At 40.2% G+C, this 26,602-nt stretch overlaps 1 protein-coding gene across 6 annotated transcripts in view; it reads right to left on the minus strand.

Moving 5' to 3' along the window:
* Positions 1-26,602, minus strand: part of eps15 (epidermal growth factor receptor pathway substrate 15) — a 176,742-nt gene that overhangs the window by 84,148 nt on the left and 65,992 nt on the right. For all 6 annotated transcript variants that reach the window (XM_085982913.1, XM_085982914.1, XM_085982911.1 and 3 more), the window contains 4 exons: positions 24,901-25,055; positions 21,935-22,085; positions 18,445-18,530; positions 2,760-2,832 (listed from right to left, as the gene is read on the minus strand). In XM_085982913.1, the coding sequence (XP_085839039.1) occupies positions 2,760-2,832; positions 18,445-18,530; positions 21,935-22,085; positions 24,901-25,055 (465 nt within the window). The remainder of the gene's footprint in view (positions 1-2,759; positions 2,833-18,444; positions 18,531-21,934; positions 22,086-24,900; positions 25,056-26,602) is intronic.

Here is a 26,602-nt window from a genome sequence, read left to right on the forward strand (position 1 = left end):
GTGTGTGATGAGTTATGCTGGGTTTTAACTTGTGCCCTTTTCAGTGTTTGGAGGATCAGTTTAGCTTTTGTCATTCTTACTGGCATTGGTTGTTTTGAGTCCATGACTCTATAGCATTACTATCTTGTTGCTGTTGGCCCAAGCGCAATTGCACAAAGAAATGGGACTTGCAGGCTCCTTGTTGCCTTTTGGGATGAGAATTTGTAATGGGTGTTAGCCTTGGCTCAGTGGTAGTACTATCACCTTGGTTTCAGAATGTATTGGGTGCAAGCCCCATGCCAAAGACTTGAGCACATAATCTAAGCTGACACTTCAGTGCCATACAGAGGAAATGCTGCAATATTGGAAGTGTTGTCTTTCAACTGAGATGTTAATCCAAGATCTTATCTGTCCTCTCTGGTGAATGTAAAAGATCTCATAGCACTATCTGAAGAGGAGCAGTAGAGTTCTTCCAGTACCCTGGCCAACATATATCCCTCAACCAACATCTTTAAAACAAATAATCTTGTCATTTCTGTCGCTGCTGTTCATGGGACCTTGCACTGTGAAAATTGCGTTTCCCGATGTTACAGCAGTGACAGTACTTCATTGGCTGCGAAGTGCATTGGTATGTCTTGAGGTAGTGAAAAACACTAATAAATGCAAGCTCTATCTTTCTTTTCTATCTATTAGCAAATATGCCAATCATTTGCAGCTCCTGTTTATGCAAAATGTTGTTTTCTACGTCACCACATGAATGGGAACAATGATGTCTGCACCAGAAGTAGACAGTTGTCAACTATGCACAGCATTTCCCGCTTGGATATTTATATAAATGAAACTCTAGTTGACATCCATTACACTCAAGACCACACTACAAAGTTCAGATGCAAAACAACCTTTTGAAAAAAAAAAAGCCATTGACCTGGAGCTTAAAACGTACGAGCAATTTCCTAACCTGTAATTGATCTCAGCTACAATTACAGACAGCTGCAAGTAACTGGATTCCCACAAGGAATATTTAAGCAGTTACCTTAAAAGGTAACAAATTACGTTAGCAGCTGAACATCACAACCATGCTCTGGACTCTAAACGATTCATGAGAAACACTGTGGACTATCCACATACAAGGATATATTTCTCCCCTTCCTCATATCTCCCTGCTCTATGCATGTCCCCCACTAAGAGGATGGGTAATCAATCTATTTCCAGACCTCTTCCAAATGCATTTTGAAACCAGGCACATGAGTAACCTGGGGGTAAATTTTCTTTCCCAATTTGAGAAAATATCTGGTCTCGGTTTCACAACTTTCCATTATAGTATGACCAAAACAGAAGTGTTACATACATTCAAACCACCTTGGCAACTGACTTAGCAGAACAGACGGAAGCTCCTTAAGTGACCGAACATTATTCCAACATCGATCAAATGTAATAATTATCCCTGTGTCACCTGGTATCTATTACCTACAGTAGCCGCTGAAGAAAAATGTTGCCTTTGTAGCACTAGCAAGTGGTGTTATTTTCTACAGCTTACCCTGTCCAGCACTTCTGTTCTTTTTAAAAAAATAAAATAAAATATCAAAATTACAATCAAATATTTTTCTACATATCTGGATTACAATTAATTCACAATATTAAAAAAAGTAAAGAGCAGGCATATCAAAGCTGGTGTGGTAAAACAGCCAAAAAAAATCATAACACAAGATAAAGTGAAACACAGAAGAGGGGGATGGCTAATTAAAATCTGTACTAATTTCTGCAGCCAAAAATGCTAAGCTGCAAACCTCAAAAGATTAGTATGTTGCAAAAAGAAAATGAATGTTTGCTTACTGACCTCCTAAAATGCTATTACAGGTAGAAGGTACCAATTTATTTTGAACTAAATCCCACAGCACAATAGGAATACCGATACCATTTTTTGAGCAACCCATGGTGCTGTGTCATGCAATTATAATCTGGTATGATGCTGATATTTTAATATTCTGTCTATATTACTTAGGGAGTGAATTTCACAGCAAAATATTGGAGCTATTCATAATGGTTATGAATGTCTGCTACGGTTATATTAATAACTAGCAAAAAAGAAAGTGGACAGTTTACCTTCTACCATCCCCTATCCAGCCAAGCTAATTCCTCCATCAAAGCCGCCATAGCAACTGGAGCAGATAAAACTTGCAATCTGAAGAAACTGCCGTGTAAATTGTTTACTGATCAATTTATAGTCACTGCTGCGAGCACCGTGGAACTAGAGAAATCTAAGCAACTAAATCACAGGGAATCCGATTAGCAGTGTTTGACAATAAACTAATTATCAAATCTGTACATCAATGTCTCAGGTAAAAATATGCACAACATAATGTTGAACTGAAAAAGCTTTTTACTTCAGACTAATCTTGTGCGAGCTAAAACGTCACTGTGCTCGAACAATTAGAAAATTTGGATGTGCTAAAAATAGTTTCCTATTTTCATCCACAATTTTTCAAACACTGCTTAATATATTTTTAATGTGTCTATCAATAAATGTCACAGAAAATCATGACAAGTATATTTTATCCAACAGTAGTACAATTTTCTCCATGAAAATAGCTACTGCGTGCCTTCAGTAAAATTCTTCATCATGTAACCGACCGATACCGTAACTAAAATCATTCACCGTTATTAAAATTGGCAAAATCTCAGCTCCTGAAAAATAGCCAGAAAAATACAGCAAGGGCAACATGACTTTGCAGATGCTGATCGTTTAATTTAGAAATAAAACTGGTGCAGTTAACGCTTACCTGGACCTCACTTGTTCGCTGCTCGATAGCCTCCTCTTTTTCTTTGATTTCCACTTCTACACTGCTTTTCTCCCTGGAAGACCAGCAGACAAGGCAGGTATATTTAAGGACATCGGCGACAACAGGAACAGCCAACCAACTCCCAAACCCTGACTCGCCCTTCAAATGCATCTTCAGGCAGTGATCTAGTGCTTGAGATGGGGCCTGGGTTGGTTCTCCGTATACCTCGTACGGATATGTTTTTAAACTACGAATGAAAAGACCAATTTCAGTGAGGAATGAAAATGTCTGATCTCAGAAGTGGGTTTCGTGAAATAGAGAAGCGAAAATCAATGAGACGTTTTCTCACCACAAATGTCACTGTTGCTATGGAGCCGTCAGCTAATCAAAACTAGAGGCTAGAGGAAGAGGAGGAGCTAAAAAGATCATCCCACCATTAAACAACATTATTCAGTGTTAAAACACTAAATTTTAAACTACCATTACACACACTCTTTTGCTGATGCCAGTAAACTGGTAAGTTTTACAATAACTTGCTTTTTTACAATAAACCTATGTTTTAAAAAAAACAATGGCCTTCAGAATCTGACAATAATATAATTCCAGTATGTTTTCTTTTTAATAATGGATTTTGACTGCATAAAATCAGCACTTTAATGTTGGTATACTATTAAACTATACAACATATACATGAATTATTGGCAATGTGGCTTTCTTACACTACATATTAATTCCTCCACCTATGTGCATTATGTGAGAATTTCACATAATATCGCATCAATAGCAAACAGGAATATGCTTGCATGATTTCATCTCGAAATAAGTCCCCATTAAAAAGCATCTGGCAGTGCAGACATTGCTGAAGAATTATTTTTTGACCTGTCAGTTATCTTTTCTACCCCGCAACACATTTTCCCTCTCCTCACAGCAGCCCCCCCCGCCCGATAATTTTGAGACTCACCGTTCGTTGGGTGGAGAGCGGTGCCGTGGAGATTTTAAACAATCTCTTACCACTCGCATCATTTTTGCAGCACATTCTGCTTCATTCTAACTTGGCACTGAGCTTAGCATTACAAGTGTGGGATTCAAAATCAAATGCAGTTCAACTGAATGTCGAGAGTGAATCCTATGACTGCAGACCTGCATGATATAGTCAGCAAAGGCTGACGTTCTCCAACATCTGCAAGCCTGCCCTCTCGCACCGTATACGCAGACAAGGGCTTCAGATTCTACAGAATCAGTTCAGACACCAGGAAATAGCAGTCACGTGGAAAACACCACAGCCCGAGAGACTCTCCACACTGGATTTAATCTTTCATTTCATTTACTATTGATGGGGAGGGGGGAAGCAGGAGGAGATGTTGGGGGATGGTTTCCTTGATCTTCCCACGAGATGCCTGATTGGGCATTTAAATTTAAATCGACAATTCTCTGGTGTGAATCTCTGTTTAATTACACTACAACTGCTGCTTGCTGAGGAAACTGAATATATAAATAGCAGGAGGCTACCAAGCTGTGTGACAGTGTATGAGGGCGACTTACACTGGCCAAGGCAGCAGCAGAAGAGTGATGAAACAAACAGGTCAACTGAAGGAGGCTATGGGTCAATAAGAATAAATTAAAGGCCGTTAAGAACAGGAAGTGAAATGAAAGTACAGGTATTAAATTAAGGTCTCAGGCTCATTTTTAGGCACCATTAAATCAAGGCATTAGCATTCACTCACAACTTTGTTGAGTACCACATGCAAATTATAGTTATGACTCTCTTAAAGCCTCTGGTTTACAAGCTGCCACAAGGCTTCAGACAGCCACTGATCTTTAGTTTCCAGCCTCTGATGCGCACTCGATAAAGCTCTTTAGAATTTCTCCAAGTTGTAAACATGATCTGATGGGTTAAGCTTCAATTGATGTTCCTAGCATTATTGACTATTGTAATCGAAGCTTTAATGGACAATTCACCCATCAGTTGTCAAATCAAACTGATGAGGATATTTATTATGTAGGTGCCTCACAATTTAAATGCAATTTATTAGTGATTCAATAAAACAACCAAGACCTACAGAGTTGACTTTAAATGAACCTTCTGTCATATGTTAAGAACAGTACATTTTAATTTATTAAAAAAAATAATGTAATAAAAGAATATCACCAACTTAAGTATTTTAGGTAGATCATAAGTCACAATATACAACAGGAAAATTTTCCTCGAATTTACAGGAATCAATTCAGCAAAACAGATAAATGCTGCTAGGGCTATGTGTCAGCTGGAGAGCAATATACTCTTGCTTCAGCTGCAGCTCCAGAGGCCTTTATTTACAATTCCCTCTTCAAGTCCACAAGGAATTTACACCATTACATTGACAGCATGTCATCATGTATGCCTTTCTTAAAGGGGCACTGCAGCCTAACTTCAATATTTTACAATGAGTAAATCATTAACGGTTAACATTTTGAAGAAGGGGCAAGATTACAATTTTCTTATAATTTCTAGTCAGTTCTGTAATAAGTATCAGTGACTATCCTGGCAAGTTCATAACTTTACCACAGAAAATTTAGATAGGCATTTTTGGAGCAAATCAGATCAAGTTTAGAAAAAACGCTCAAGCAAAATCAGACTACAGCTGCACTCTCTGTTTGCATGGAGAAAATGAAGAAGCTACATTTAGAAATATTAGTGAAGCTGAAGCATAGCATAGAAAATGCAATTTTTCATTCTGATTAAAAAAAAATCTTTTTCCCACTTCATTTCTGAAGGTTCTCCAACTTCTTGCTGGGGTAGAGTGCGCTCTGGCACACAGTCCCAGAAGACATTTTTATTGTGTGAGCCTCGACAGTGAGCATTACCAGGCTATTTGACCACAGAAGGCATCATAGTTAAGCCCAATCGTGTCGTCACCTAGCATCCATGCACACACTTCAACAAGGGCGGAATGGACGATGATCAAAAACAGGAAACACAGTTGATTTTTCACTCCCTAATTGATGAGAGCTGAAAACAAATTGCATCACCCTTACAGATAAGCTACTTCAGCAGAGACTGCGGATTGAACCTGGTGCCTACCCTGTGGGTAAAGCTCAACTATTCACTGTTGCAGCATTTAATTTTATTCTGTTAAACAAATGCTTTAGGGAGGGCTCACAAAGGTTTACTTAGTTACTTTACACAATTCTTTTTAGGGGCAAGTCTAATTCCCTCCCTCTATTCGCTCCTTTAGCCCCACACAACCTGCAGTCAAGAGAGCAGGCAGGTGATCAGCTGTTTGGTCTCTGGTAATGATGCACTGAGCTACTGCCTAAGACATATCAAAATACCTCAAAGGAAATTCTCCTTGCTTGTGGAAGTCAAACAGTTACATATTGAGAAAGCAACAATAACATATATATAAAAAAAATTATATGTATAAAAAAGGATAGTGGTGTCTGTCCGTCTGTCTGTCCGCTATACACTCAAAAGTTATAGAGCGTACCTACACATATGTTATATCAAAAGAAAGCTGATGATCAGGGGAGTGTCATAGGCATATTTACTTTTTGGTCAGACAAAAGTTGTTCGGACAGTATACAAAAAACGTTCAAAAATCCGCTCATTAGCGGTTGACCAATCCTACTGCTCATTAGCGTTGAGTGACGTGATGGTTGACCAATCCTACAGTTCAGTGACCTAATGGTTGACCAATCGGTGCGTCATGGGCGGGACCTAATCCTGCAGCCTCCCGAAACGTTGCCGCCATTTTTCCCCCTGCTTTTACCAGCTGCGGCGGCCCGCCGGAGCAGGAGGTGAGTTGGGGTCACTCGGGCCGGGCCTGACAACCGCTCGGCCCGAGACACAGAGCGGGGGAGTGGCAGCGGCCGGCCATCAACTGCGCGGCCCTCTGAACTGCCCTGGCAACGCTGGGCCCCCCCCAGCTAGTACCTTATATACAGCCTTTAACATAGCAAAACATCCCAAACACAATTTATAACAGGAACAGAACAAAGCAAGAGTTAGGAGAGGGAGCTGAAAATGTAGTCGAGACACCTTTTTAAAGTTAGGTGACATGTAGCAAGCTGGAGGGGTTTGGGGGAAGATTTCCAGAGTGCTGATACGTGAAAACTGAAGGCTCTGCCACTGATGGTGGTGCAGGAGGAATGTGAACTGACAATAGACTAGAGTCAGAGGAGCAGAAATGGGACTGAAGGCTGGAGTGAATTACAGAGGTAGGGTGCAGCAAGGCCACAGAAGGATTTGTAAATAAGGTTAAGATTCTGAAATGAAAGCATTGGAGGACGGAGAGCCAGTGAAGGTCATAGGTGAGCAGGTCATAGGATGTGTGCAGCAGAGTTTGACAAATTGGAATTTGTGTGCGAGTTGGCTAAGTATTGAAGTGAAAAAAACTGACCAGAAACCACTAGAAACTTAAGAAAAATATTCCATCAGTATAGCTGACTGATCGGTAGTGCACTGCAGATGCTCAGACTCACAATCTAAACTCAGCTCAAAGCCTCATAGCTTAACAAGGCAACAAGCCCAAGCTTTTAGGAAAGGCAGAGGCCTGCAAGTAAAATTTGAATAGATATTAAAAAAAGACACAAAAGACAAATTAATGTATACATTTAATCATTACTGAATGACAAGTTACATAGATAGTTTCCACTGTAAATAAGGACATAAGAATTTATAAAGAAACAAAACAGATACAAATGAGGGGTCAGATTTTGTAGACAAGGTGTGTGAACACAAGGGTCCGGAGTTTCCGCTAGGTTGTGCTGGTTTCTTTGGCGCAATTCACCTGAAATCGGCAAGCCAATGCAAAAGATCGAGGAATTTGAATTTCAAGCCCAAATTATGTCAGTGCAAATAGGAGTTTCTGTGATTTTTTGCGCTAGTTTAAAAAACATCACGCACCCAACCACAAAACTGGCCACGCCCCCAGATCGCATTAATCATCACGCAAGTTTCCACTAATTGTGCCCGTTAGCAGGCCTTCGAGGAGGCTCTTAAAATTTTGCGCTTTTTTTTCAGGCACAAGGACACCAATAGGCACATTTTTAAAGCTTTTAAATATTTTTTAATTTACTAAGAAACTGACTACTGTACACCAATGTAACTAGTAAATGTTTCTGTATAGTTTTCTTTAAAGTCTGTCTTCACGGAAGAGGACACAAATAACTTCCCAGAAATGCTAGGGAACCAAGGGTCTAGTGAGAAGGAGGAATTAAAGGAAATTAGTATTAGTAAAAAAATATTGCTGGAGAAATTAATGGGACTGAAAGCCGATAAATCCCCAGGGCCAGATAATCTGCATCCCAGAGTATTAAAAGAGGTAGCCATGGAAATAGTGGATCCATAGTGGTTGTCATCTTCCAAAATTCTATAGATTATGGAACAGTTCCTGCAGATTGGAGGGTGGCAAATGTAACCCCACTATTTAAAAAAGGAGAGAAAACAGGGACTACAGATCGGTTAGCCTAACATCAGTAGTAGGGAAAATGCTAGAGTCTATTATAAAGGATGTGATAACAGGACACTTAGAAAATATCAACGGTATTAGACACAGTCAACATGGATTTATGAAAGGGAATTCGTGTTTGACAAACCGACTGCAGTTTTTGAGGATGTAACTGGTAGAATAGATAAGGGAGAACCAGTGGATGTGGGGTATTTGGATTTTCAGAAAGCCTTTGATAAAATCCCACATAAGAGGTTAGTGTGCAAAATTAAAGCACATGGGATTGGGGGTAATATACTGGCATGGATTGAAAATTGGTTAACAGACAGGAAACAGAGAGTAGGAATAAATGGGTCTTTTTCAGGGTGGCAGGCGGTGACTAGTTGAGTACTGCAGGGATCAGTGCTTGGACCCCAGCTATTCACAATATATATCAATGATTTGGATGAGGGAACCAAATGTAATATTTCCAAGTTTGCTGATGACACGAAACTAGGTGGGGCTGTGAGGAGGATGCAAAGAGGCTTCAAGGCGATTTAGACAAGTTGAGTGAGTGGGCAAATACCTGGCAGATGCAGTATAACGTGGATAAATGTGAAGTTATCTACTTCGGTAGGAAAAACAGAAAGGCAGAGTATTATTTAAATGGTGATAGATTGGGAAATGTTGATGTACAAAAGGACCTGGGTGTCCTTGTACACCAGTCACTGAAAGCAAACATGCAGGTGCAGCAAGCAGTTAGGAAGGCAAATGGTACGTTGGCCTTCATTGCAAGAGGGTTTGAGTACAGGAGCAAGGATGTCTTACTACAGTTATACAGGGCCTTGGTGAGACCACACCTGGAGTAGTGTGCGCAGTTTTGGTCTCCTTACCTAAGAAAGGATATACTTGCCATAGAGGGAGTGCAGCGAAGGTTCACCAGGCTGATTCCTGGGATGGCAGGACTGTCGTATGAGGAGAGATTGGGTCGACTAGGCCTGTATTCACTAGAGTTTAGAAGAGTGAGAGGGGATCTCATTGAAATGTATAAAATTCTGACAGGGCTAGACAGACTGGATGCAGGGAGGATGTTTCCCCTGGCTGGAGGTTCTAGAATGAGGGGTCACAGTCTCAGGATACGGGGTAGGACATTTAGGACTGAGATGAGGAGAAATTTCTTCACTCAGGAGGGTGGTGAACCTGTGGAATTCTATACCACAGAAGGCTGTGGAGGCCAAGTCACTGAATATATTTAAGAAGGAGATCGATAGATTTCTAGACGCAAAAGGCGTCAAGGGGTATGGGAAGAGAGCGGGAATATGGTATTGAGATAGAGGTTCAGCCATGATCATATTGAATGGCGGAGCAGGTTCGAAGGGCCGAATGGCCTATTCCTGCTCCTATTTTTCTCTGTTTGTATGTCATTTTCAGTTATTTAAAAATGGGTTACTCACAGGTGGTGGACTAGACAATCTGATAAAAATGCTTAATTTGTGATAAATCCATTTCAGCTGTATTAATAAAACTGCACCAGTTTACCACACTTCAATATATCCAAGAATATTTTTAATGTAGATTTTTAAAATTACGTTCCAAAACGCTGTCCGATTGCGGTAGTTCATGGAAGATTTTATGTTTGCTGATATGCAAATTAGTTTGAGCGGAAACTGCAGCAAAAAAAACTTCTTGGAACTAGCGCAATTTTGAGCGCAATTTGCACCCGGACCGTCAACTGCACCCAAAGTGGAAACTCTTAGCCAAGATTTTTAATTAAGGTACAAGTCGATCTACTGTGGAGTTTTATATGGTAAGCCAGAGAATATGATCTCTCTCTTAATGGTGTCTGATGTCTTTGTGTAGCTGTTTCTTTGTCTTTTCTGCTGCTGTCTCTCTTTCTCTTCTATTTCCCCAACTCTTCCTTTGTCTTCTTTTCTTTCAGGTGGGTGACATACATAGTGTGACAGGGAAAGAGGCCACCAACTGGTACAGGCTAAATTTGGGATGGGGAAAATATGGCCCTCAGAGTCTCCCTTCCGATTCCTCCAGAGTCATTCATCCTTCCCCACCTGCTTGCTACTGTGCCCCTTCACCTTCCCATTATCCCTTCCCACTACCCATTCAACCTTTTACTTTCCCCTTCATACTACCCATCTAATCAGTTTCCTCCCCTCTCCCTTGCTTTGCCGTCACTTACCACACCCATAACCTCTATCCGCTTCCTCCCATTTCCACTGCTTCTTCCAAGAGCAGGTGGCAAGAGTTCAGATGCCCCTTCAGTTCAACACATTTTCCTCCTCCACTTCCTTCCTATTTCCTCCAAAGAGGCTTCATTTAATTTCAAAATTTGACTTGCTTGATTTTTGCAATCAACTAAGAATGAGCAAAGACAGTCTCTCCCACACACATATGTGTCAGTAATTAGAATATGTCTTAGTCATAAGCAATTAGCATTTACCTTTTCTAATTATCAACCAAACACAGGTGAGATAATTTGTTTGTTTCAAAATTAGTTGAACTATTACTGTTAATGAAGACTCTCTCTCCCCCTCTCTTGCTGACTTTAGTCATTGAAACAGCATAATACACTTTCTGAAGTTTATAGAACAATAAACAAAAGCTACAACACATGACCAGTAAACTGTCATTTTTTCCCCCTCAGTTTCTCTCGCATACACACGATTGTACATTGCTATAAATGTTAGCCAAATAAAGCTTCTGCAATTTGCCATCTAGTTTTTCTTCCAGTAAGTTTGAAAAACAACCGAGCCAAAATTGTTGGAAGCTAAAGAAAAGTACAGCTGACGGAAGGATACTGAAGCATCCTGGGAAATTAGGCACACTGTACACCTCAGACTGCGCAATCCAAAGTCATCTCCCACCCCACAGCTCTGGGCAGAAATATAAAGTCCAAGCCCATGCATTTTGGATAAGCTGCTGCCTTCAAGTAAAAAGTTTAATGAAGCCATTAAAAGACAATTCAATTAATAAAATAGTGAAATATGCAAAACAAAATTCAAATTTTGTTTAAAACCTTATTTTGGACAATGGAAATTTCAGTTACTGAGAAAAAAAGTGGCAAATCAAAAATTTTCAGATGAACAATTTTCAGAAAGCAATTCTAATGATAATTGGGGAAAAGCCATCCAGAACCTTAATTAGAGGGTGCTTTGAGGGTTTGCAAAACCCATCATAAATGTGGATATAAGAAATTGCGATAAATAATTACAAATATTTCACTTGTGGGTCAAACTCATGACACTCAAGAAGCCTTCTGACACCAGTGACAAAATAAAACACATTTCTGTCGGTGTTGAATTTTAATATGTGGAACTTTCCAGTAGCCAGTGTGCAGAGTAAGGTATATTAGGCACGTTAAGACATGTTCTGGTTTGTAGGGAATGTAGGTCCACATATAGGAATGGTAGGTGATGCTGAACCTAAGAAAATACGCAGTGTAAAAACCAGAAAACATGACAACACCTAACAGATACGAACTACTGCCACTAATCTGCACGTGCACCTTTTCTGCCAGGAGTGCGAGACCACTGGATCATCTCTGTCACAATCACTGTTCTGTAATCAATGGACAAGAGTTCAGCTGTGGAGGTTGCGCCTATTCCAGGCGGCCCGAGATGGAGCATCTATTACCACAAAGTCTCTTTCTTTTATGGTCTAAACTGTGAAATAGATAGAAATTCTCCCAAATAGTGCCGATGGAGATTTGAACCCCTAGTCTTCTATTTACAGATCATTAAAACAGTATTATAGGCTACTTTCCAACTAGTCCCATTTACAAACATTATAGTCAAACTTTGGTGACCTCTGTTACCCAATAATTGTCGGCATCGAACCCTGGGATATACGGTCTCTTGTCCAGTCTTCAGGGATTGCTTTCCAATAACTGTTGTGTCAAGATTCAGTCCACTCATTAGCTATATGGGGTTGTTGTGTTTGTGTGTTTAGGCAGTGGTCAGGAGGATGGCGGCAACAGTCACATTTAAGTGATCACTTGCGCTACATATCATGTTACTTCTGCTGGCTGCAGTACACTTAGCGAGGGCTCAAACTAGTAATGTCTAACCAGCTAGCCTGGCTTAATAATAGGATCTAAAGGGTTAAATGTCACTGGGGGAAAAGATTCTTTTCACTTGGTTCCACATGAACCTGCAAGTTTACATCCAAAAGGTCATAGCTGGACAAGCAGCAAGCTTTAAGCTGGTTAAACTCCAACAGTATTCTTGCCTACATTTGAGGGTTCCCAAGTCTTGGCTTTGCCAACCTGTACCTAAGCTCTCTGAACTTGATCTCCTTGCAGACTCCATATCATTCAAACAGAAACTCTACTTGTATAAATTGTTCAGTAGCTTGGTTTGGAGACTCAAGCATGGTGATTCTTTTCTGCTTGTGTCAGACACCTAGGTGACCAAAATAATTAATCAATCACTCACTGGGCAAAACAGACATTTTCATACTCATACTTATTTTCATAAAAAACACACAAATCATTCTTGAAGAAACTCATTAATAAACTGTGTAGACATAGACCAGTTTTTATTACTTCATTACCACTAAATCATAATTTTTTACACCCATTCGATTTGTTCATTTATGCACACATTGGGCAGGATTTTCATTGGGCCGTGGAATCGGGATTGGAGGCATGTGGGGGTTTAAAATCCCGAAATCGGGGGTCCCCACCCCATCCCGCCTCCATGCCAGTTTCAAAGGAGGTGGGTACCCGCCCCGCACTGTGACCTGCCTCCCCGAGGCGGGAAGGGGATTAGTGCCAATTAACAGGCAGTTTTTAGCCTAATCCCTATTTTCATTGTTGAAATGTGGGATTCCTGACGGCTCCAAACCACTCCAAGTTAGCGAGGCGGGCCGTCAGGCTGAAGGGCTTGGAGGGGTCGAGATGTCCGGTGTTCAGGTGAGTGATGGGTGCATGAGTGCAGAGGTAAGTGTGTTTGGTCTGAATAAAGTGTTTAAAGACGTTCTACTAACCTTTACAGCCTTCCTTCCTTCAGGTCTTGGGAGTCCCTCATCTCACCAGCACAGAAAGCAGAATGGCCGCTGGCTGTCAAAATCTGCAGCCTCTGCTTTCTGTTCCGGGGAGATCTCTAAATCATCCCGAGAGGAAGGAATTAACTTAGAGTACAGATCGTCAGTGTTTGACAGCTTCAAATAGCTGTTAAACACTGAGATTTCATCTGTCAAAAGGTCTTGACAGATGAAATTTCAATCGGTGACGTCACCTGTTGCCGGGTAGCCCTTAATTGGCCTGCTGAGCCCGCTGGGCGGGCTCAACAAGGTCAATCAAGTCTAAATCGCGTGGGCCGGCTAGAACTCGATGGAGGCGAGACTACAACCCCAAAAGTTGTAGTCCCGCCTCCTACCCGCCTCCTCAATGAAAATCCAGCCCATTATTTCTGTTGCTGCATACGGATAAAAAAAAATTCCACAATGATAGCCTTGTTTTTCTCAAGTTAACACGGAGTCCAGAGAAGTGTGTCAATATTTGCAGGGGTGCCTTACATAGAAAAATTTGAATACCATTCATTAAATGAATTACCAATGCAGCTGGATTTGGTAAAGATATGCAAAATAGCTCAGGGATTATGTTTCAATGCAAATAAATTATGTACTTCATTAGTTATATTTATTTACTAACATTTTAACGAGTACAAGCTACTCATTATGCTTATTATCTTCGCACACATTGGGCGAAGATAATAAGCATAATAAGTAGCTTGTAGACATGTTAAAATGTTAGTTACAAGGCTCTCCTAATGGCTTTGCAAGCTTACCCAAAGTGTGGCTCAACCATTCAGACCAGGTTCCATCTCCAGTCTGTGTTGAGCTACAGATTCCAGCTGGGTGGTGATATAAGTGCTTAAAATTGGCTTGGCATAGCCTGAGTAAAGGAGATGCAGGACAAAACTCCCACTCCTGATCGTTATCCAGTGACCCCTGCGGGAAGTGTGAGAGTGTGTGTGAATTGAATGGCAAGTGAGGACTGGGTCAGGTTTGGCTGCAATGCCCACCTCCCCAGCGTCATACAACCTGCAGATCCTCACTACCCAGGGTCACACTTGATAATGGGCACTTGGCTGTGGAAATCTGGTCCCCATGGAAGGAATGGACAACTTTGGAGGGGCATGTGTGGAAATTCTTGAGGAAAAAAAGTCATGGGTGATCTTTAATGCTTTCTAAGGAGATGCATTTTGCAGGTGCCAGATTTAATTTTATTTCAATGTAGCAGCTATATGAAGACAAACAAGCGCCAGTATGACTAATATCTTTTTCGCAGGCGCACGCACAAAAATCTTGTCCAGAGAGACTCATTGGCCGGATTTTGCAGTGGGTATGATGGCATGCGCTAAATCCCAAACTTGCAGTCTGTCAACATACATGTTGACAGACCATTCACACCGCCACCGAAAACCTAATTGCTGGTGCAGAGTTGCCCACCAACTGCCCAGCAATTACATACGAAAATTTTACCACCTGGTGAAAAAAGGCACAGGCGTAAGGGGATACCCGAAATGAAAAAAATGCTTTTTAAAAAAAAAAAAAATCAAATGACATCCAGGAACATTAAAAGCTTAAATGAGAAGCAATCCTAGTGTATGTTAAAGCTGCAGTTTTTTTTTTTTTAAATTAACGTTTACATTTCATACCTTTCTGCACAGTGCACAGTATTTATTTAGAAGTAGGAATTATGAATAATGAATGGAATTCCCACAATAAAAGCTAAATCTGTATGTATTTTAAAGGCTGTAGTAATGAAGTAATGTAATAATTTAAATGAATGAAAGACAATCTGTTTCCTGATTGGAGGACCATGCCCACGTGATCCCAGGTATGCTTCCGCACAGGCTGCGTCCATGGGATCCGTGGGCCATTACTCTGCCCTCCGACTCGCAGCGTCAGAGAGCAAGTTTATGGCGGAGGGCCGCCATTGGGTAGGGCATATTCTTTTTGCAGGTCCGTGGTATACTCCAGAGCTAAGCCACGGACCACATTTTTTGGGCCACAATCAAGCAGAAGAATCCCTCTGCTGATGAATAATCAGTTGAACAAACCTCGTCTTCTATCTACTTGTTTTTAATTAGAGTTTTTCAAATTCTTTTGTGTCAGTCATTGCCTTTGACATCGCCAGTCTCTGAAAAGGTCTTGCTAGTGCATTTCTAAAAAGTCACCAGCATTCAGCCTCTCACCCAAGCTATATTTCTGGTTATTCAGTTATTCTTCACATCTCACTCTACCTGGGCTGTAATTGGTTAACTTCTGACTCATTTTCCATTAATTCAGGAGGTCCCTTGGGGATCTGTTTTACCTCCCACTCTGTTCCTTCTTCACATCAGTGACCTCTTCCACATCATTCATAACACAGGGATATGTTTCACTTGTTCCTGCCTCCCTTGTGCTTTCCAGGGCCCAGTCTGGTCAGGGACACTGCCCTTATGTGGATGGGCATGTGTCTCCATCATGTTTCATGCTATTTGTATTGTTTGAACGCTGGACACAGGGGCCGCCTGCTAGGCCTAGTGTCCAGCATTCAGAGGTGGGCAGAGGTCACCTGAAGGATGGGTCTGTGCAAGCACTGGAAACTTCCCATTGGCACAGTAGTTTCTGTATATTAATACGTTGAGCCATGGAGTGGAATGTAACCAGAGCACACATGCTGGCTTGATCCACATACAAGTGCACAGTAAATGAGATGGTGTACCTCCAGAGAGAGAGAGCAGTTAAAATTCACCCTACAGAAAATGCTAAAGATACCTGTAGCTGAAACATAAATAAAACTAAGAGAAATGTAACAAAAAATAGCCCAGTGTAATGAGTTGGGAACTAGTACATAAGCACAGCTGTTTCTGTCCGAAATAAATGGGAGCGATTAAAACACTTTGCTGGTAATTTTGAAATTGACGTTAATGCAACTGGCTAAAGGTAATCACTTTTTGGCAACTGCCTATTTTAAATGTGGACGTTTTAAGTGGTGGGGTCTGTACTATCGTGCACTATGGCTTTGGTCCTACACTTTAGTTTCTCAATTCTAAAAAGTGCATTAATCTTATCATTCGTGCTAAAGGGGCTGCAGGGGAAGGTTTGGGCTACTGTGACTTAAAATGCTTTTATAGATTTCATAAAGATGCCATAACACTAACTATGTTAAACAATCACAGCTGAAGCCATCCAGAGCAAGTAGCTATCAAAAAATGGGTCTAAGCACACTGAGAAACACGCCAATTTCTGAGAACAAAAAAAAGTTTACGGTATTTGAGGACTAATGAGACAGTGATGGACAAAGCTTGACAAGTGCCAACCAGATGTTATTGTGTCATTGTAGAGCACTCGATCAAGCTAAGCACCTGAGCCAGAACAGCACTCTATAAAAACCACTGTTGCTGCTAATGGAATTTCATGCTGTTAGATATCTATCCACTGCAGCAAAAACTGTTCATTATGTTTGAAAATGAATCTTCAAGTTGATTAAGATAATAAATTACAAATGACTGTAGTGTAAGACATGATTAACCAGGTGATACAACCAGCCTTTTACAAGACAGTTCACCTAGGCAACACCATCCCAAGTACTGCAGTGGTGATAAAATCCTACAGTTTCACGTTTGACAATCTGAGTCAGGCTGGCTCATTTACCTCTGGATTAAAAGGTTCTAGGTTCAAGCGCCATTCCAGAACTTCAGTACATAATCTAAGCACCTGTGTGAATGGCTGCATTTTCAGAGGTGCATACTTTCAGATGAGATGTTAAATTGAGACCCTATCTGCCATGTTCAAATGGATACAAAAGATCCCATAAAACTTTTTCGAAGAGCTGGATGTTCTCCCAGTGTTGCAGCCAACATTTATCCCTTAACCAACAGCATCAAAAAAGGTTGATTAGATATTTATCTTATTTCGGTTTGAAGGACCTTGCTGTGCACAAATTGGCTGCCATGTTTGCCTACATTACAACAGTGACTCCACTTCAAAAGTACCTCATTGGCTTTGAGACGTCCGGCAGTCGTGAAAGGCGCTATATAAATGCAAGTCTTCTCTTTCTTTACAAAACAATGACTATACTTCAAAAGTGAAGCACTTTGGGACATCCCATGGACATGAAAGGCTCTATAAAAATGTAAGTTCTTCCTTTCTTCTTTTAAAACCATAAGTACAGATTATCCAGCACATCCCCAGAAATGGTTTTAATACATTTTCATTTTCTATCTGCAAAACACAATCATTGACCAGATTGGATTTACAAACAAACTATATTCCAGCTGCCTGGAAAGATCTGAATAGTCCAAAATAATATATCTCTATGTTTATGCAAAAATGGAGAATTTAGCATTGTATGATTTCTTCTGTATACTGGTACTTTAACATAAAACAAATTAAATTTGCACCATAGGAACGCAGAAGATACTAAACACCTGCAGGGGCCAGGAAACACAATAGTCGGCCACTGGTCTATGTCTACAATCCCACGCACTCTTTTCCTAATCTCAGCTGAGCCATTGGGGAGGAAGTCGTCATCAGTGCCAAGTGGAAATGAGATGTTTCCCAACAAAAAGTGTGAATATATACTGGTAGCTAAAACAACTTGTACTGCTCTCATGTTCCCCTGGTGACTGATGAAAGAATCTTACTGTCACAGCCATATGAACAGATTGTTCATTTCCCTTTTCTCAGTTGTGGCAAGTTGGGACCTAGCAAGAAAGAAAATAACTACAAATAGGGACAGGGAAGGAGACAAGTTATAAAAAATGTATAATTACTTCAACAAGACTTTAAAAGAAAAATGTGCTTTACAATACAAGATTTATTCAGAAATTGTGTGCATAAAACCTGATTTTAAAAATGCTCCAGTGTCAAAAACTGTCAGACAACAGCTGCTTCATTAAAATGCTCTGACCTCCTCAATATGTCTTATATTTTTTGTAAAGAGTGGGGCAAGGAAGAAGGCAAAGAGTGAATGTGGTGTTTTGTAAGCCTATAAGGATGTCCTGCACTGATCCCGTCACCTCTTAGTGACATTTTGCTTCAGTCACACAATTACAACAAGGTATTTCTAAAAACACAATAATTGTAATTAACAATAATTGCAATATCAAGCCTAATTTATTCAATACAATAATTGCCATCTCTTTTAGAGTTATTTTATGGTAAGGCAAACAAGTACAATGTTAAGTTATCACATGGTTTGACATAGCTCTGCCCAGTTGGAGGTATTTTTGTACAGAGCACAGCACAGTGACAAACATTTGGTTTACCTGTGAAGATCAGCAATTTCATTGTGTATAGAATCAAGTTCTTTGATGGCTGAAAAGTCAGCTGTAGTGTTCAGGGTTGCTCCATTCTGTGGAAAGTATGTTTTATGTTATTTAAGCATCTAACAGTTACAATCATGTGAATTCAAAATCAGTTTAAAAGTTCACTGGCTTACTCTATTTCGTGACTTAAATATCATTTTGTAGTTTAAACAGAACACATGTGAACTCAACTTTCTGAAGCATAATTCTGGACCTGAACTCGCCCATCAAACATTCTGCTGCTCCAACATGTTATTGAAACACAACTAAACAAAACTGACTAATCCACACCAAACAGGTATCAACTGCAAAGGCATGAACGACCGAATGGCACATAAAAGTTTAATTCTGAGCACCAGATTAAGGTGCAGCACAACAACTGGATGTAAACGGAGACAATTGTAATAAGGTTAGATGTCCCACAAACTGACCCTAATACTAACTGCAAGCAGAGAAAAACTAGGCAAAATATACATATGAACAATAGTTGATTAATGCGGTCCTCTGCCAGTTCTTCCCCCTCCCTCCCCACCCCTCCACATTGCTTCAATCTTCTGTTAGTTCATTTGTGAACTCAAAAGAACAGATTATTTAGTTTAGTATTCAACTCCAATGGAAGATTGTGAAACTTGAATTCTTTTCTTGGTAGACTATATAACTTTTTTTCAAAATTGTGCTTTATAAAAATCCGAAGTGAATAAAAAAAGGCAATCTGAAAAAGAAACGTGTACTTATCATGCGCAAAAGAGGGTGAACAGAAGGAGATAGATTAAACAGTAAATAATAATGCTAACCTTGCGTTTTTAACGAAGAAGTGTTACGTTAGGCTTCCAACGTTATTCACATATTATGGACATCAAAGCAGTGCAGCCAGGATGGCTGGCACAGTGAGAAAGGCATAGGGCCTGTAGCAAAGCAGAGGCAAGTAGAATGCAAGAAAGAAAGGTTTAGCAAGAATTAGTAAAGCTACAAAACAGAATTGGATTAATTTTGGAAAATCAAACTTCTGAGAACCACATTCTTAGTGAATATTTGCTATGGGTCAAGCAGCATCTGAACAAAATAAAAATCAGTGTTTCCAGAACACAGAATACTCAAAAAACAGTTATTCAAAAGAACTAATATGGCACACTCAGAAAATGCATAATTTCCAGTCGCAATCATATTGTTTCAGTAAGATACATTAATATCCATACTGACCTGAAATTCAAGAAGGAAAAAAAAAAATCCAAGAGACAAAAGAAGCATTAGACTGTCAGCAACACACTTTTCTCCTTTAGAAGAATTTGTGGTGGAAGTTGTTATTTAATCGTAGAAAATTAAAATTATTCTTCCCCTCCCCTGACTATTTTCTTCCCTCACTTGGGTTCTACTCTAATAGCAAGGGGAAAGAGGATTAAACCTCTACCTCACCACACCAATGTGCAATGATTGGAGAAAAATGCTGTATCACCAGCCAAAATAACAGAATTACTATGCTGCAATGTTCCTAATTTATAGGCTATCATAATAGCAAAGTTATTTCCAAATAAATTCATTTTTTTTTAATGCAACTCTCAAATCTCAAACAAAAACAGAAAATTATGGAAACACAGCAGTTAACATCTGAAGGGAGAAAAAGACAGATTAATGTTCATGTTTTGGACAGTGTCCTTCTTCTGAAGATGGCGAGATGTACAAAACTTTAATAGTCAGAGGAAAAGGAGGGGAGAAAGGCAATGGGAGGAAAACACAAACAAATAACACCGCAATCACAAATGGAGAAGTTAATAAAAGCAGGAGATTGTTAGATAATACAAGGGATACTCCTAAATACACAACAGATAGATGTTAAAACACAACAGAAAGTAGTAACTAATTAAGGCAATGAGACACCCAACCCTGGAAAACGCGAGAAATGGAAACTTGAAAAAAAACAACCTTCAAATGCAGGTCTGGAATTAAAAGTGAATGACCAGAACAGCATACAAGGCCAAAGAAAAGTCAGAGCAGGAATGAGAAGTCAAAGTGAAGAGCAACCCGTTTGTTGTGAAAGGAAGTGGCAAGAGTCGAGCACAGGAAATGTACACTCTTCTGGCCAAGTTTAACACAAGCTTCAGGAACAGGATAAGAACATAAGAAATAGGAGCAGGAGTAGGCCATTTGGCCCTTCGAGCCTGCTCCGTCATTCATGGCTGATCTTCTACTTCATCTCCACTTTCCTGCACTATCCCCATATCCCTCGATTCCCTTAATATTCAAAAATCTAATCGATCTCGGTGTAGAATTAAAAGGAGGATCTGATATTTCTGCTGGGCATTCTGATACTTAACACTGACTTTAGTAACTTCAGACCTCAGCTGTATCCTCTGAATCCCAGCATTTCCATTATAATTTCAGACTTGTCTTTATGGGTTTTCCTTTTTTTTTTTAAATCCACCATTTCTTGCCTTTTTGAACAGTGGCGCACTCACTACATTAGCTTGTTTCATTGTATCTGTTAACATCTATTTCTTGTCTGAAAGTGTCTCCTGCTTTTGTTAACTTCTCCTTTCGAGTCCGCAGCGTCATTTTCTTGTGTTTTTCTCCCTTCACCTATCTCCTCTTGTTCTCTCTACAGATGCTGGCTTGCTTGTGTGTCCCCAGCATTTTCTGTTTCTTTTTCGTGTCATAATACTCATCTTTTCTATCATTTGTACCAAACAAAAATCTATATTGTATGATTCACAAGAGTACTAAAAGAATCAAGAGCAGTTAGCTTTCTTTAATAACCACCAAATCAAAACACGTACAGAAAATTAGAAACGGGAACAAAACATCTTGAGCTGCTTATAGTCAGAATCTAAAAAATATGCAACAGCTCATAACACAGCTTTGAAATTCTTATTCGTTGAGAATTTTGCCATTTATTTTATTGCTGAAATCAGTTTTACAGCACATATCATGCTACAATTTCATATTCCCACTGATGTATTTTTGAATGAAGCTTGTATCTTCCATTTCAACAGAAATGCCCATTTTCTATTATGGCTGCTGAGTTTCCATCTTTAGCCTTGCAGCAGATGGCAGGAAGGAAATGATAAGGGCAGAGGATTTACAAGAAGAATGTGCGAAACCATCATATGACAGGAAGGGACAATTTTAGTGAAAGTAACAGATGTTGTTCACTAATACATTCACTAACTCTTATACCCGTCATGCTATCGCACACTTTCCTAAATCAACAGAAATACCAAAAGCTTTAATGATTATAATGATAAGGATTCAGTAATAATTTTATTTCAATTGTTATAGACATACCCAAGTCTGAATCATTACTCAAATCAGCGCAAATAGTTTTATTTCTCCTGAAAATGAAGCTAAGGACCACTGTTGGGACAGGTGGGTTAGCCCACATGTCGTCCTCCTAAGAACTGTTCAAAGCTGGTCACATCACTGCAGTGCTAAAGCCATGCTAACAAAAAATTGTTACCTTTTGTGCACTGTCAGAAGGAGGCATCATCTCTGCTGTGAGAACCTGAGGTGGATCAATGCCTTTAGTTAACTTCTGGTTTATTAAATGTAGCGCCACGGCAAACTGCTCCTTTGAAAGCTTTCCACAATCATTTGTATCACAGAGTGCCCTGTAAAGGCAGAAAATTAAGGCAGCTCAACAGCTACACTTAGTATAGAGCAGGTAGAATTAACCCAACTTAGATTTGAGTCAGTTTCCCAAGATTGAAATTACAATAATATTTTGTCATGTTATTGTGCACATTTAAACTAAGCTTGCAGCAACAAAAAATTGTAGTTTAACTGCAGAGTTTTCAAAATATGAATTATTTTATATATTTCTTCCCATTTTTAACCCCCTCTGTGCCACATACTATTCAGTGCCGTCACTAATCATGGACCTGTGAAAATTTTAGACTAAATCCACTTGAACTGTGGAGAAATACCCAGCAGTACAATTACTGATTCGGTCCTTCCAAACTGGCTCACCATGATTGAGACTCTCCAAACCAAACTACTGAGAAATCTTGTAACTAGAGTTCCTCATTGGTAAGCTTCCCACTGCCCATCCAGCTAGGACCACCTTATCAGTTAAGATACTGGCTTGCAGGGCTGAGTAGGAAGAATGCCAGACATCAGTAACGGGTCTATTCTCCAGGTCCTCTCAATGAGCTAGACTCATCAACACCACCATTCAGACCTGCATGGCTAAAATATCAGATGGCCAAGTCTTCCAGAGATGACTTATTCTGTTGCAATTTCCTGTCAGGAGTATAATACTAGAGGCAATTCTACCCCAACGGGACATCACTTACTTTATCTTTGCTCCTTCCCTCTCCATGCAAGGGTATTCATTAATTAGTCACCAGAAAACTGACAAGTTTGGTTTTGAGCTCTCGTTAGGCAGACAGGAAGCACCCTGACTCTAAGAGAGACACACACCATATCCCATCAAAAACTGGTTCACAAGTTGGTGTAGAGCTTCAGCAGAAACTACCTAACTTGCTGCAAACATTTCCCTTTTTTGCTGCAAAAACCCCTCGCACCATAGTTTTGCACCTCATACATGAGCCAAAAGAAGTTCTTCCATTGAAAGTGTAGGACTCTGGCCCATAAAGAAAAACTGTTCGGACAGAATTATTATCCATTTCAGCGTCATTGTGATTTTACTGTTGTTGTTTTCATAGGAGACTGATTCCTGGGATTGGGGGGGGGGGGGGGGGGGGGGAAATGTCCTATGATGAGAGATTGAGGAGACTAGGCCTATATTCTCTAGAGTTGAGAAGAATGAGAGGTGATCTCATTGAAACATACAAAATTCATACAGGGCTTGACAGGGTAGATGCAGGGAGGATGTTTCCCCTGGCTGGGGAGTCCAGAACTAGGGGGCACAGTCTCAGAATAAAGGGTCGGCCATTTAGGACTGAGACGAGGAGAAATTTCTTCACTCAAAGGGTTGTGAATCTTTGTAATTCTGTACCCCAGAGGGCTGTGGAGGCTCAGTCATTGAGTATATTCAAGACAGAGATCTATAGATTTTTGAATATTAAGGGAATCAAGGGATATAGGGATAGTGCAAGAAAGTGGAGATGAGATAGAAGATCAGTCATGATCTTATTGAATGGCAGAGCAGGCTCAAAGACCTACACCTACTCCTGTTTCTTATGATCTTATATCTTCACACTCTTCTCTTGGAGAACAGTGTGAAGCAGTGGAAGGATTCGCAGGCTGATTAACAGTCTGACAGGCTGTGAAGTAAACACTGTTTCCATGGCCAGAACCATCTTTATACCAGCCAATAGGGTGGTTAGTTCTATATGGCTGGAAGGTTTTATGGACTCCCAAAACCCATACGATGAAGGGAGGGCCACCATCACCCACGGAATGCGGGTATCCCGCTGGATGTCAACCCAGACTTCAAAGCCGGTCTCTACTCGCCAGGACTTTCTGGAGCGGGATTCCTACTCAGAAATGGAAATGCTAACACAAAGCCAAAAGCTCGTTTCGCTGTCGTTGGAGGCTTGACCAGAGTGCCTTTTACCCCCACCATGGATGTATTGTCTGATGACAGATTAAACAGAGGCTGTCTGCCACCTCAGGTGAACATAAAGATCCCATGGCATTATTTGAGAAAGAGCAGGGAGTTCTCCAACATTCCTCCCTCTACTAGCACCAGCAGCAAAACTGATTATCTGGTAAATCATTTGCTGTTCAAGCCTACATAACAATACTGACTGCACTACAAAATTTATCCATAAGTTGTGAAGCACTTTGGGACATCTTATGGACATGAAAGGTACTATATAAATGCAAGTTCTTTCTATTCCCGGCAGAATTCTGAAGAATTGCATCCAAGCTAAAATTGGTATCCATTAAAATCAGGTAAGTCTGTAACATCATCTACAAAAATGAACACCACAATTCTGGAACAGACGTTTCCGAGAGCATTCCTTATGATGTCATCTACCACTTCATTGTTAAAGACATCAAAGATATAGGCAGTAACAGGCAACCTTGCTGCACTCTTTTTTCCTGCTGAGTGAGATACACTCAATGAATCTCCCATTTATCTTCACATAGATCTTGAAGTTGTTTTCACTGTTCATGTATGAGCCAGATAGAGCGCGCTGGCAAACTATTCCACTGTAGGGGCCAAATATTGTCTTCACCTAATGTTGATGACAATAAGCTCATTTAAGAAACACCTGGAGTTGAATATATCTTATGATGTGCAACTTTGCTGAATAGCAATCAGGAACAGAAGATTTTTTGCCCTCCTTAGCTCAAGAATGACCAGGCTAATTACAACACTAAAAATAATTGACTAAAATACCTACTTAAAAATAAATTGAAACTGTAGCAACTCAAATGGACATTTAGGACAAGTTCTAATTAGTGGATGAAAGTGGTATCATGATTACTACTAAACAAATACTGAATAGTTACCAGATATGAGCCAGTGTCGCTGGAGGCAAACCCGTGGTGAGAAAGATATCTTTGACCTCTACTCCAGAGACAAAACCATCCAGGTCTTTGTCAGTTTTCGCGAAGATTTCATCATATTTCGTTTTGTCAGCTGGTGTGACAACCCATTTAACAGGCTGGAAAATAACAGAAAACATTACTAAAATTAACAACTGCACAAACATTTCTGAAGTTCAGAAATCACAAGATATACTTTTTACAAGTTTGGTATGTCTCCACCATACAAGAACTCATTTGCAGAGAAGTTGATTATATATTTTTTTAATAATGTAGACTGGAACAATTTGTCCTCCAGTAATCCATCACAGATGATTATTATCTGGTTGTGATCACAAAAGGCAATTGTTTAGCAAGATGCCATGATTGGTCAACTGAATGAGCTATTTTAGTTCTCAATATTGGCCATGACAACTGCAAACATATTAATCTTATTTTGAATTATTAAAACTCAAATGATAGGAACATGATAAAAATGACATTTGAGTGGAGATGATTACAATGAAAATAATCTCACCTCCAGACTCAGACGACAAATCACTCCACATATTGCACTAACCCCGACAGTGGACCACCAGCAACACATGGGTTGGGATTGCGTTTCTTACAAAAAGATAGCAAATTAAATTGGGTAGAAAACCAGACCAAGTCAAACTGACTCAGGAATCCACAACATATGCAGAGGGGAGAAACCCTTGCATTTTACAATTTGAGACAAAAATGAGAATTTAAAACAAAAACAACACATCGTTCTTTAACTGCACTGATCGCTTGATAAATAAGATAAGGTGAATCAACCACTAACACCAAGTTCACTGATTTCAGCTTCCCCAGAGACTAGAATCATAGAAAGTTGCAGCACGGAAGGAGGCCATTTCAGCCCATCGTGTCCGCGCCAGCCAACAAAGAGCTATCCAGCCTAATCTCACTTCCCAGCTCTTGGTCCGTAGCCCTGCAGGTTAGAGCATCCCAAGTGCACATCCAAGTGCTTTTTAAATGTGGTTAGAGTTCCTGCCTCTACCACCCTTTCAGACAGTGAGTTCCAGACCCCCACAACCCTCTGGCTGAAGAAATTTCCCCTCAAATCCCCTCTAAACCTTCCCCCAATTACTTTAAATCTGTGCCTCCTGGTTTTTGACCACTCTGCTAAGGGGAATAGGTCCTTTCTATCCACTTTATCTATGCCCCTCATAATTTTACACACCTCAATAAGATCTCCCTTTAGCCTCCTCTGTTCCACGGAAAACAGACCCAGCCTATCCAGTCGTTCCTCATAGTTAAGATTCTCTACTCCCGGCAACACCCTTGTAAATCTCCTCTGTACCCTCTCTAGTGCAATCACATCTTTCCTGTAATGTGGTGACCAGAACTGCATGCAGTACTCTAGCTGAGGCCTAACTAGTGTTTTATACAGTTGAAGCATAACCCCCCTGCTCTTGTATTCTATGCCACGGCTAATAAAGGCAAGCATTCCGTATGCTTTCTTAACCACCTTATCTACCTGGCCTGCTACCTTCAGGGATCTGTGGACATGCACTCCAAGGTCCCTTTGTTCCTCTACACTACTCAGTGTCCTACCATTTAATGTGTATTCCCTTTCCTTGTTAGCCCTCCCCAAATGCATTACCTCACACTTCACCGGATTGAATTCTATTTACCACTGTTC

Source organism: Somniosus microcephalus, chromosome 3, assembly GCF_052327205.1.
Source record: "Somniosus microcephalus isolate GS21.2 chromosome 3, FLI_Smic_1.0, whole genome shotgun sequence".
In the NCBI taxonomy this organism is placed as follows: Eukaryota; Metazoa; Chordata; class Chondrichthyes; order Squaliformes; family Somniosidae; genus Somniosus; species Somniosus microcephalus.